This window comes from Pinus tabuliformis, chromosome J, assembly GCF_031772625.1.
Source record: "Pinus tabuliformis cultivar Carrire ecotype Pingquan chromosome J, CPIR1, whole genome shotgun sequence".
Classification (NCBI taxonomy): domain Eukaryota; kingdom Viridiplantae; phylum Streptophyta; class Pinopsida; order Pinales; family Pinaceae; genus Pinus; species Pinus tabuliformis.
Window position 1 is genome coordinate 1,138,312,831 of NC_142295.1, and position 13,177 is coordinate 1,138,326,007.

Consider the following 13,177-nt stretch of genomic DNA (forward strand, 5'->3'; position numbering starts at 1 on the left):
GCGTTAACGAAGCGTGTGGCACCCTGATGTGACAGCGATATCTGCAATGTCATGCTGTTGAGTATTTCTTTCATTGTTTATGTATACATATTGCAAAAGATTGTGTGTGCATATTGTATGTAGCAATCAATGCTTACACATTCGAGTTGCTTTAATTTTTCTCTGAAGAATAACTAGAGAAACATATGTAAAATTGTTCCCTTGTATTTTTAAGCTAGATTGTTTCAAATATTAGTCATGTGTAGGAGAATTGATTATGAACTTCACATTTTAATATTTTATATATAAAAAAGAGAGAGACTCAAAGAGACAAGAGAGAATATATTTATAGATAAGATTGATTATATATTTATTATTTATATATTTAAATTGATTTTAATATTTGAATATTTTGATTCAATATTAATTTTAATTTTTATATAAATTATATAATTAAAAATATTTCTTACATTTTATTTTTTTATTATATAATAATATTGTTGTTTTTTATAGCTGTTTTTCAGAAATTTTGGGGAAATTTCTAGCTGTTCCCATACCCAATTTCCCAACATTCTTACCTTCCAGAGACTCATGTAACATAAATTTTATATTTACAAAAATCCAAAAATTCTCCACCTCAAAATATTGTTTGCCATTATCAAATTCAGTAAATGCTCCACGCTATTCCAATGATTAGGCCGATAGGCCTTCCTTTGAAAGGGACTTTCATCATCCCTTTGTTCCTCATGCTGACACGTGGCATCGGAATAGAGCGGCACAACCGGGAGTTCTGCAATCTCGTGCTGACACGTGGCGTCAAAATAGAGCGGGCATAACCGCACAGTTCTGCGAGGGAGCGGCGTCGTGTATTCATGGATATTCATGAAGGCAGTTCTGCAGTTAAATTTGTGCGGTTCTCTTTCGTAGCTTATGCATTCTTAAGCTCCAGTAGTAATGGCGCATTGTGTTATGCTACCTTCTATCCATTTGGTAGCTACCCTGTTATGCAGTCCCTGTTTTGCGATGCACAGCTGTTCTGCAATGCACAATCAACTGTTCTGTGGTTTTCGTGCTTCCATGACCGAGAGCCTTCTTGTTTCAAACTATCGGCAGCCTTCTTCGATGAATCTCACAGAGTATAGCACTGTTCAAACTGACAAAGGAGCCTGGTTTGACAATCTCACGGATGGGTATCAGAGCTGGAAATCGTGAGCCCAAGCTATTGTTTAGAAAACATCTGCACAACATCATTTCTTCCAGGTCAGGCCATCGTCTCTCTTTTCATCCACTTTTAGCGTGTATGCATATTCTGAAAAAATAACACAAGAAAAATATTGTATGAGAACTTACATATAAGCATTCGATCCATCAACAGCCTTCATCTAATTGATTCTCTTCAGAGAAACAGAGGGCATGGAAATTTCACATTGAAATAATATTAAAGGCAAGGAGATAAGCTTGATTGTTTACCTAGAGCAATGCAACCATAGGAACCTGCAATGGAGGACATACATTCCAAAGCCCCTGAATCCTGCAAAAACTTTACAAGGCCGAAATCGGCTACATGGGCCTCAAAATTGGAATCCAAGAGAATGTTGTTGGACTTTACATCATGGTGTATTATAATCGGGTTGCAATCATGCTGTAAATAGCAGAGCCCTTTAGCTCCCTCAACAACAATCTTGTATTTGGTAGCCCATTGTAAATGCCCACCTTTCTTCCCATGCAGTAACTCTCCCAGGCTTCCGTTTGGCATGTACTCGTAAACAAGCAGATTGATTTCTTGATTTGAGAAAAACCCCGACAGTCTCACTATATGGTGATGTCGAATCTTTCCTAAAGTCTGAATCTCTACAACAAAACCATGGTCGTGAGAAGAGCCTCTTCCAATCCCAGGCAACCTCTTCACTGCAAATTCCTCACTGCTCCGCATCGAACCCTTGTACACAACCCCTGATCCTCCCTTTCCAATAATATTTTCCTCTTTCAAACACTCCAAGACATCTTCACAGGTGAAGTCCAGCCTCTGGAATGCTGTTAGCTTCTAGGATCTTAAAGCATTGCTTTTCTTCAAAGCCCTGGCTTTGATGATGGCAGCAGAGGCAAAAACCAGTGAGCATAATAGCAAACCTATGACCAGAACTAGCTTTACAGTGGAAGAAATCAAAGAACCCTTAACATGAGCATGCGACGAATTGGGCTGAACTGTGCAAGGTCCCAGATACAGCCCACACAATCTAGGGTTCCCAACGAAGGAAGTTGCATTGAAGAAAGTGAACTGGCCACCATTTGGTACAACAGCAGATAGATTATTGTAGGAGAAATCCACAGAAGTCAAGATCTGCATCTGCAGCATGCAGCCATATAGCAGAACCTTGTGGAAACAAACTGGATTCCAATAAATATGTAGCTTCACCCAACCAACTTTATGCATACATACACAGACAGCTAGAACAGGTATAAACCAATAGTCACACCTTCCTAGCAATCCTCAGGCATGTTAGATCATGGAACAAATGATGATGGTTGTTAGTTGCAGGAAATGCAAATATGGTCCTTTATCGTTTCCAGCCTTTGGTGACCATAAACCAGATTCTCCTTATTCATGGAAGGAATGCCTAAAAAAGAAATACGTCCTTTCTTTTGCTAACCTCACGCGCTTCGCTCCTTTCTAGGGTGTATTACACTTGTAAGGAGTTAACTATCACCATACCCTTCAACATAAGACCCTGCACCATCTCTCCATCATAGCTGTCACAACCTGTGTGTCAGTCACCCTTTTTTATAAATCTACACACAGGTGGCTTCTTTTAAACAATCAATGTCCTTGCTAAGGGTTGTCACCTTAGCAATAACCACCACCAAATGAGTTGTAACCTTGGCTTCCACAACTGGTAGAGTCAAGACAATCCGTGCTTCATTAATGCCTAGAATCATGTGCTTTTAATATCCAATTCAGACATCATGCAATGTTCATAGAATGGTAAGTGCGTGCATAATTAGTTGTAAAAATGCAGCCCAACATTACTTCAGCCATGGTTTCCAGCATGCAGGTATATAGCAGAACCTTGTGGAAACAAAATGGATTCTAATAAATATGTAGCTTCACCCAACCAGCTTTATATATACATACACACATAGCTAGAACAGGTATAATGATGATGGTTGCCTAGCTAGGATCAACTCCACTGCATTACTAACATGTACATAATTAACGTTTAACTCATCATTGCTACCGAATTGTACCTAAATTTATTACTAGGTCAACTCATCCCATGCAAATGCCAATATTATCCCATGTTGGGTAAGCCATGTGCAACACCATCGGTGTATGACTGCTACCCATGGAGTTCATGATTAGGTTCAAAATAGGTATATGATGCCAGCCTCCCTAAAGTGAATATGGTAAAGTGTCAACATACAGAGTTTACCTCTGAAATTTGGAAGGTAGGGACTGTAACATCTGTTGTGTCAGCCCTATTGTTAAGCACTCACCCCTAATTTCCTCTGTGGTGAACATGTCTCCAACATCAACATCTACTGGTTTCTAAGGAGAACATAGTCCGTAGTAGGGGCACGTTATCATGATCTATCTATTTATTGGGCTGAGGCTCCTCCCTATTTCTCTTCAACATATGTCATTCTACTCTGAATTCTGCATGTGTGGTGCGTAAGAAACTGACATACTAACAATACCAGTAGACAAAACATGGTGTGAGCACACATTTTTAGAGCAAATTTTGATTGTCCACACCTAAGGATAGGTAGGAGGTGAGGTCATTCAAAGCCCTTCCTTTCAGTTCATGAAATTACATGGGTTGGTAAGCTTTTTAACTTTGTACAAAAAGAAAATGGGAACTGAATTACTCCTCTTTTCCAGATCGTTGCATTTAGATGGGTTGGTCAGGCTGCAAATAAATAGAAACTGCCCATGATAGTCTGCAATCTGGCCACTGTTGTGTGACTGATGGAATCTGATTGTTGTTATGGTATGGCCGATGTTTTCAAGGTCTTGTTTCTGACAAGAGGGAGGACCCAGATAGCTCTTATTACAAACATGAGCTTGGCCCCAGATAGTTCTTCTACATGCCTAGACTGAAGGAATGTGTGAACTTTCAGATTCAATAGCTATACATGGTGTTTGAATAGCGTGTTCGCTATATGCAATGGCTGCTATTCAACATCCCTAAAATGTGCAGAAATGCACAAGCACAGTGAGTACACCCGAATATAGCATATTAAAGAAAAAAAAATTGTGCCTTGTTCACAGAATACTTAATATATCATAAATTATTACAAAGCCATATGGAGTCCAGTCAGCCTTTTAGAAGGGTCTACAAAGGGTAAATTAAGTGAGCGAAATACATGGAAAATGCCTCGATTGAACCACATCTCTTAATGTGTAGGATCAGTATTAGGATTGGCTGGGAAATGTTCCTATTTCATTGATGTTTTGACGGTACTGTAAGACTATAAGCATCTTTGAGCCGCTTGAGGTGCTTCTGAATTTGAACAATATGTAGCTTGTCCCTGAATCAAATAACAAGCATTTTGTTAACGTGGACTACCTTGGGTGGTTAATATGAGAGGTTATTCTCCTCCCCGTGTAGGTTGTGCCCTTATTATTGTTTCACCATCAACAGTTAGCCTTGTTAGATTAGATTCCGCATTCATGTCACATCTTCTTTGACTAGAATTTTGTATTGTGGTGAAATTGATGAATTGCAGGTACTCCTATCACGGGAAAAAGAAACCTCTTGTTCTATTATGGGGACAACCTTGACAACGAATGCCATTCCTCTATTGTTGAATGGTTGCACTGAGATTCAACCACTACTTCAGATAATCGATGTTGGTTTCGTTACCTCATTGAAAACAACATCCTCGCACTTCCACATTACTCTATCTGATGGAACACATCAACATAAGACTTTGCTACCATCCGCATATGGCCCACAAGTTGTCTCTGGAGACATCCAAATTGGCTCAATAATTTTTCTTAAAAAAGCAGCTTTCACAGTGCTCCAAAAATCCTCGTAAGGCCCACCATTTGAAATTGCCCTCTTTTACTTTTTCCCACCTAGACGTTTTTTGCATCAAAAGAAGGCAAATGAAATCTTTATTAATTCATTTCTTACTTGTTTACATAAGGTCCATCCGAGTCGTTGAGCTTGAAGTTGTGAAGCTCTCAGTAGCGTTGATGAAGGACACATCGTCGCTGCAACATGCACAGGCGGGTTTAGCCCAATTTAGCTCTTCGTCAGCTAAAGATACCTTGCCCCCTGTAGTTACTCCACCAACTACGGCAACAACTACAACAATTCCATTCACGACAGTCAACCCTTACTGAAAATATTGGTCAATCCAAGGTAGGGCATCTGCAAAGACATCATTGAAGGCGTACAACAATGTGTGAGGCTCAGGAAAGGTTTTCGGATTTGACCTTATCAACCGTGATAAGGAAGAGATCCACCTTTCTGCACTTGCTGAACTATCCGAATCTCTTTACAATCTAATTCAGGTTGGGCAACTATACATTGTCTCAAATGGCACAATGAGAGAAGCAAATCCAAACTACAACCACCTCAAGAACAAATGGGAGATTTACTTGTTTGTTGCTTCCACTATCAATCCATGTCCTACAGATGATCCAACATTTCCTTACCAGAGCTTTCACTTCAAGACTATTGCTGAAGTAAAAAGTGAAACTCCAAATACAAATGTGGATGTCATTGGTGTTGTTACCTCCACGTCACCTACATCAACAATTCGACGAAAAGATGGAAGTGAAACATTAAGGAAAACACTCATACTAAAGGACAAGATGGGTTTTAGCATTGATGTAACATTATGGGGAGACCACTGTGACTATATAGGACAGAATCTTTCTGAATTCTACTCTTTCGACAACCCACCAATTCTTGCAATCAAAGGAGGCCGCGTGTCTGAATTTAATGGCACCACAATAGGGACGATACCAACGAGCACTCTCACAATAAATCCACAAGTTGAAGAAACTCACCAATTACATGCATGGTTCTGTGAAATCGGCTATAGCTCTTCTTCTCCATCTTTGAGTAGAAACTATGGTGTTGCTTCGAAACGTGCCCTGCCACGAAAGACGTTTCATGAAATTGCTGGCATGCAGCCCTCTGATAAAGCAATCTGGGTTTCAGTTCGAGCAACAATTACTGCTCTTCATATGGACGACTTCTACTTTCTAGCATGTCCACTAGATTTCAATGGAAAACAATGCATGAAGAAGGTTGTGGAGCATTCTAACAATCTTTGGCATTGTACAAAATGTAACGGTGACTTCCCAGAATGTGACTACCGTTACAAACTTAAAATTGAGCTACATGACGACACCGGGAATCTACAGAACGTTACAGTTTTCAATGATGCAGGGAACGAGCTCATGGGCATCACGGCAAAAGACTTGTTCCTACTTTCTATCGAACCAACTGATCTACAGGAAATTTGTGGCCAGATTTCAGGGCACCTCTTCCAGCTAACACTTTCCATTAAAACAGATTACTTCAACGATGTTCAACGCTTGCAACCAATACTGATCAATTCAGAAGAAATTCAATATGCCTCTGCATGCAAGGAAGCACTCACTGACATTCAAGCAATGTCCGCTTCAAAACGACCTATTGTTCGCCACCTTTGAACATTTTCTTAGGGTTTCATCTACCACGCCTGTTTGTACATAAACAAACATTTCCACACAACTAATTGTCTCATCTTTGTAAATGACACACCCATGTTATTATGATGCAACCTGTAGTTTTCAGTGCAAATACTCTCTTCCAATCACTCCAACATATGTATGTTTGCCATTTACATTTTACATAATATAGATATCAACATTTGTAAAGAGTCACTACATATGTTTCTCGTTCGTTGTCTACATGATATACATTGATCCCTTGCTTTCTAAGCTATTCATTTTATCGCTCAAACATGTCAAACAAAAAAAAATTGAAGAAGAAGGGAACGAAATATTTTTAATATTGTTTCTCTCCTCTCAATGATAGATGTTGAAATAACATATGATTTCATGGCATTCTTAATTGCATGTTTTCCCTTCTACCTAATCTACCTACCTTCACCGATGTTGAAATAAAAAAAAATAAATTAAATCTATGTTCAAAATATAATGTTTTAATTTCCCAATGGATGTGCACCCAATAAAATGAGATACCAAACATGCACTATTTGTTTATGAAAACTAACAACTATTACTTGTACTTGTTTAGATATGCCACCAAACAATCAAATTGTGGCAAAAAACAAGCGGCAGAGTATTCTTTATGCATAAAAAAAGGATCGAATAAATGCACGACGTCGACTACTTTATGAACACCACCGCAACCCTACTACTTCCTCTACATCCCTTCCCACCTCAAATGCTCTCCCACCTATAAAAACCAACCCACCACACGTTCATCATATCCAATATAACCCTCCCCTTAACGAAGAACACCCTCGCTTTCGAGAAAGGATTGATGGACTTTCAACCTTGCATGTTTGCACAACATGCAAGGAAGCATACCCAGGAATGAAAACAAAGCTCTTCCACGGTAGACTCTCTTGTTTTCGTTGTGCATCATCCAAATCTACCAATCATTTTTCTAAACTAAACAACATGGACCCTGGAGAACAACCCTGTGTCCTTCACCAATTAACACAAGTTGAAGCAATGCTCATCGTACGTGTCAACCCCATTCTACAAGTCACTCATTCCCATGGTGGTCAATACAAATATAGTGGCCATACAATTAGCTTCCCTCAAGATATCACCAGTATTGCCAAATACTTACCCCGGATGCTCTCTGACTTAGACATCCTCATTGTGAAAAGGAAAAATCCATCTCAAAAGGCTTATGAATTCTACATTTGCAAATCACGTGTCCTTGCAACCCTTGAATACAAAATAAAATATGACCCTTACTACCGTGATGTTCAATTGAATTCATCTGCAATTTCTATGTTACCAGATCTCCCTACAGACATTTCTTCTCTTCTCCACAGTGTAACCACCTCCTCTTTTGAACCCCATCAAACCACTACTGATTCCACTTATAATCCTGATGTCATGCTACCTCCATTAGAAATCCAACCCTCTTCTTTCGTTCCAGTCCTCCCAAATTCATGTACTGAGTGTGACCACATTTGTAACTATTTTCACTTGACCCATTCAAGTTCAACAAGCTCTATTGATTGGCCTCCAATATCTTTAACTACTATAAATGAATACAACACCATCGGCCTCATTGCCATGGCATTCCCCACACTCTTCCCTACAAGCATCGCAATGATCATGCAACCAAGACTTACAAAAGTTGAAATGCATGAATATGCTTTGCACTTGCTGCACTACCATGATAACCGCTTTGGCCAACACCCAAGATTCCGCTACTATCTTTATAACATTCTAATGCGCCACCATAGCCAAGCAACAGCCATTATTTTTGTGAAGAAGTACATTGAGAACAACTTGCCAACAACGGTATCAGACCTACGCCAGTGTCTTCATGACTCTCCGGATTCAAGATTGCCAGAGAAAATAATGAGGTTCGGGTCAGCTCTACAAGGAACACGGTTTTTCTGGAACAAACGCCGATCTGAGCTAACTGACATGATCACGCAAATAGGAAGCCCAACATTCTTCTTCACTCTCAGTGCAGCTGATACTAAATGGCATGACTTGCACACGATCATGTCCACTAGTGTTCCTTCCACTTCAGTCAACCCCTTCCAATGGAAAATCCAAAACATAATTAAAAACCCACATCTAGCAGCCCAATATATGCATTGTAGATTTACAATTTTCCTTGAAGAAATCCTTCAAAAAGGCCTCCATGCAACCGACTACTGGTGGAAGTATTATTTAATATCCATTTCCCTCTACATTAATTTTATACATTGCATATACATGTATTAACTAAATGTACCCTTCATGTTATATTCAGATACGAATGGCAACATAGAGGATCCGCACACATTCATGGCTTCCTCTGGATACAAAATGCACCAGAAATGGACACACTTGATTGGGACAATGCATTAGAAGTTGCTAATGCACAAAAATATTTCAACCACTATGTAACTGCTTGGAATCCACGTCAGGCAGAATACCGAACTATTCTGTTTCACTAGTCAACAATTCATAACCCGTGTCTCCTTGACACAGCAGCAATATTCGCGTCCAATCAGTTTGAAGACTACACAAAGCTCGTCAACTGCGTTCAACGTCATACAAAGTGTCATGAATCTTCTTGTCTTTGTAAGAAAGACAATGTGCTTAGCTGCCGATATGGAGTACCGTGGGAATTGAAGTCCTCTTCTTCACTTTTCATTGATGGCAAGGGTCATAAAACCTACGTCCCTGCTCGCAATGATGACAGATTGAATATTCACAATGCAGATCTACTCTCTATTTGGAGAGCAAATGTTGAATGCCAACCAATCCTTTCTCGCCATGCTGTATTGAAATATATTTCAAAATATGCAACAAAAGTGGAGACAAGATCCGAGAGCTATCGTCAAATCCTATCGTGGCTATCACAAAGTGCCCTTCTAGAAGCACCTATTGGTGGTGTCATCCAAAAACTGCTTACAGAAACCATTGCAGATAGAGACATTGGTGCACAAGAAATATGCCATATGTTACAAAAGCTACCTCTCTCTCTTTGCAGTCGTACATTCCGTTCTTTGAATGTCAACAGGGCTGTTTTCAAATGTGTTTCGCAAGATACTGAAAATCCTGGTTCGACACCAAACTTTATCGTTGCATATATGAACAGGCCTGCCTCACGAGAACCACTGCCCCTCCTTGAAGCTGCTCGCTCGTGGTCATATTCTACCCAGCGGAGAAGAAACCACTGGAAACACATATTCCCCCCAATGATTGTACATGTCTTGCCCCATTACAATGTCATTCCTTCCTCTACTAATCCTTCTTATGCCACCTTCTACTGAAGTGAATTACTCTTGTATTTTCCCTTCCGAACAGTCCCTGATGATATCGGTTCAACTGATGCAGAAATTATTGCACACTAGGAACAAAAAAAGGGTGCATATACACCATGGCATGTCCACCGAGAACCCGAAAACCCGCAAAGCCCACCTACTGAAGATCAACCTACCCCACACACCCCCCCTAATTCCATGCAGATGAATGAATGACAAATCCTCTCTCAACTACACCCAAGTTACAATATTTCAATTGATGACCTTGACATGATTGGCTACCGCGACTTCGATGTCAACCACAATTGGTCACAAAATATTGTCCCTCCCCCCTTGTAAGAAACTGCCATCAATTTCATTGAATTCAACTACTCATCCATTCAAAACCAACATCATTCATTTTCCAACCTTCCCCATGATCATACATTATCCCCTACCCAAAGCATAGCTTTCACCACTATTTTTTCACACTTCAAAACCCCTTCGCCAAAATCCCCACGCAAAATCATCGTACAAGGAACAACTGGCACAGGAAAATCCCATTTGATTAAATGTATGCACCAAGCATTTGTGGAAAACTCACCAGCCAACAAAAACCCTTTATTGTTACTTGCACCAACCGGCGTTGCAGCTTTCAACATAAATGCCCTCACAATTCACTCTGCCCTTCATATCCCTATCCAGACAATGCATCCTCTTGAAGGCCAGCTGCTCCTACACCTACAAGAGGAACTCCGTCATGTAGAATACATCCTCATTGATGAAATGAGCTTTATTGGTCCAAAAATGCTTTCTCGCATTGACAATCATCTAAGAGAGGCATTCCCTCTTCATCCGAATACACCATTTGGTGATCACTCAATTATCCTTGTCGGAGATTTAGGCCAACTACCACCTGTAAAAGACATTCCTTTATACGCTGGGACATCGCATGGCACTGCACTTTGGCGCAGCTTTGACATATTCATAACACTTTCAACCATTTTCCGTCAACAAGGAGCTAGCCCGTCCCAGGTTGCTTTCCAGCAAATACTTGCAAATCTTAGAAATGGAATATATACACTTGAAGATTGGCAACACCTAATGTCTAGAACAAGTTCATCTCTTACACATGAAGAGAAATGCACATTCGACGAGTCCATGCACCTATTTGCAACAAACAACGTAGTTGTCTTGCATAATAAGAAAATGCTCAAAAAATTGAACATCCCAGTAGTGCTTTGCTCTGCGGAACAAAAAAGGCAGAAAACTCCTCCTACCATAGAAGATGAGCACCTGCCTGCAAAGGTGCTCTTATGCAGTGAACAAAAAGTTATGCTCACCAGCAACTTATGGGTACATGCAGGCCTTGTCAATGGCGCGCTTGGGAAGGTCATCTCAATATTTTATTCAGTTGACTCAAAGCCCCCAGCATTACCATCCTTTGTGGTTGCTGACTTTCGACAATACAGAGGAACACCGTGGGACACTTCACACCCAACATATGTACCCATTCCTCCCATCACAAGGGGTGCACGCCGTGAGATACCACTTCAAATGGCATGGGCTTTAACGATACACAAGTCACAAGGAATGACATTAGACAAAGCAACAGTGGACATCGGCACCAGAGAACTCCAAGGGCTAACATTCACTGCAATTTCAAGAGTGCGGTCACTAGCAGACATACACATCAATCCAGCATTCCCATTCTCCCGCATTGCACAAATGCACAAGAATCCATATGTTAAGCGTAGACAGCAAGAGGAATCATTCCTTACATCAAAATCTATTCAGGATAATACACTTTAGCCAATCGTACAACCTGTCTTCTAGAATTACCCACATGGTAAACACCACTCACTACATAACGAAGTTTCACATAGATTTGCTTGCTATTAAATTTATTTTCATATGATTTTATACTCGTTTGGAATCGTTTAATTTCTTTTGAATATTCAAACAAAATTGTCAAACATATTCATTGTCACTTACAATGTTTCCTTTTTGGATGGCAACAGGTATGAATAAATGCTACCTACGAAGGTTGTATGAGTGTTGCGAAGAAATTCAGCAACAAGAACTTACGTTACAAGATATGCAGACAAGGATCCTGCCACAATAATCAATGCCACTTTACCATTTGCGCCCAGCCATTAAGTTGTTAAAGAAAATAAGGAAAATACTTAAGATAACAATTCACATCCATGAAAGGGATGCACACAGGCAAATGCGCCATCAATTGCAAGAACAGCTCGCACAATTTGGCACCACAATAAACACTAACTGGTGTTGCCGATGCCATGGCCCATCATGCATATATGATTAGTTGCTCATTCTCAATTACATCTCTACATAATAGAATGCTTTTATTGTACATATGTTTAGAAGCCAACAAATACTTTCATTGTATATATGTTTAGTTATATCTTACCAAACACATCTCCATGTCTAGAGTGACTTGTCCCTGTCGACTTTAGGGTCTTCAGATTATTATGGATGTTGAGCATTTTAGCTCTGGACCAAACTCCGTTGTTTTGTTCTCGTTTTGTTAAGATCTATTTATGCAATTCATGGAATTACAGTGTTTAAATTTCTCTTCATAATTTACAGTGGTTATATTCTCCACAGAGTTTTGTATGGCTGTGAATGTAATCAGTAAATAGGTTGGGCGTTTTCCTTTTCCTTGTAGTATACATATATGCATTTTGGTATTTTAAATCACAAAGGAATCTTGTCTGTGCAACGAATATGCATACAGTTTTTAGACTAGATCAAGAGCCTACTACAGACCAATACCCTACTTTTACGTTCTACCATTTTAGTTTACACACGCATTAATCAAATCAGCTGAAGTATTCCCTCTGGCATTGGACAATTGTGGACTCTCAACAAGTTTCTGACCAGTCACAACAATATATCAGGGACTATCCTAGTGGAACTTACTAACTTATCCTCACTGTCGTGGCTTTCTCTTTATCACAATATGTTGCATGGGGAGCTTCCAAGAACGATAATATCATGGAAAGGTCTTTCTCAGCTTAACCTTGCCAACAACAAAATCACATGATCAATTACTGCGTCACTTGGGCTGTTGCCTGTTCTTAACAGCCTTAACCTCTCAAACAATTTTCTTTTAGGAGAAATACCCCTTGAAATAGATAACCTCAAGTTGAGCTTTCTTAATGTGTCTAGCAACCACTTGTCTGGCTCTGTCCCTGTTGGTTACAATAATCTGGCA

The 13,177-nt window shown here is 39.8% G+C and overlaps 1 protein-coding gene and 1 pseudogene across 1 annotated transcript; one reads left to right on the forward strand and one right to left on the reverse strand.

Annotated features, from left to right (window-relative positions):
- Positions 1-1,226: 1,226 nt before the first annotated feature.
- LOC149231102 (leucine-rich repeat receptor-like serine/threonine-protein kinase BAM1 pseudogene) lies at positions 1,227-1,912 on the reverse strand (annotated as a pseudogene).
- An 8,600-nt stretch (positions 1,913-10,512) lies between these two features.
- Positions 10,513-11,748, forward strand: LOC149231103 (uncharacterized). Its single transcript, XM_089381545.1, has one exon. It carries the CDS (start codon positions 10,513-10,515, stop codon positions 11,746-11,748), a length of 1,236 nt encoding a protein of 411 aa, XP_089237671.1.
- Positions 11,749-13,177: the final 1,429 nt, after the last annotated feature.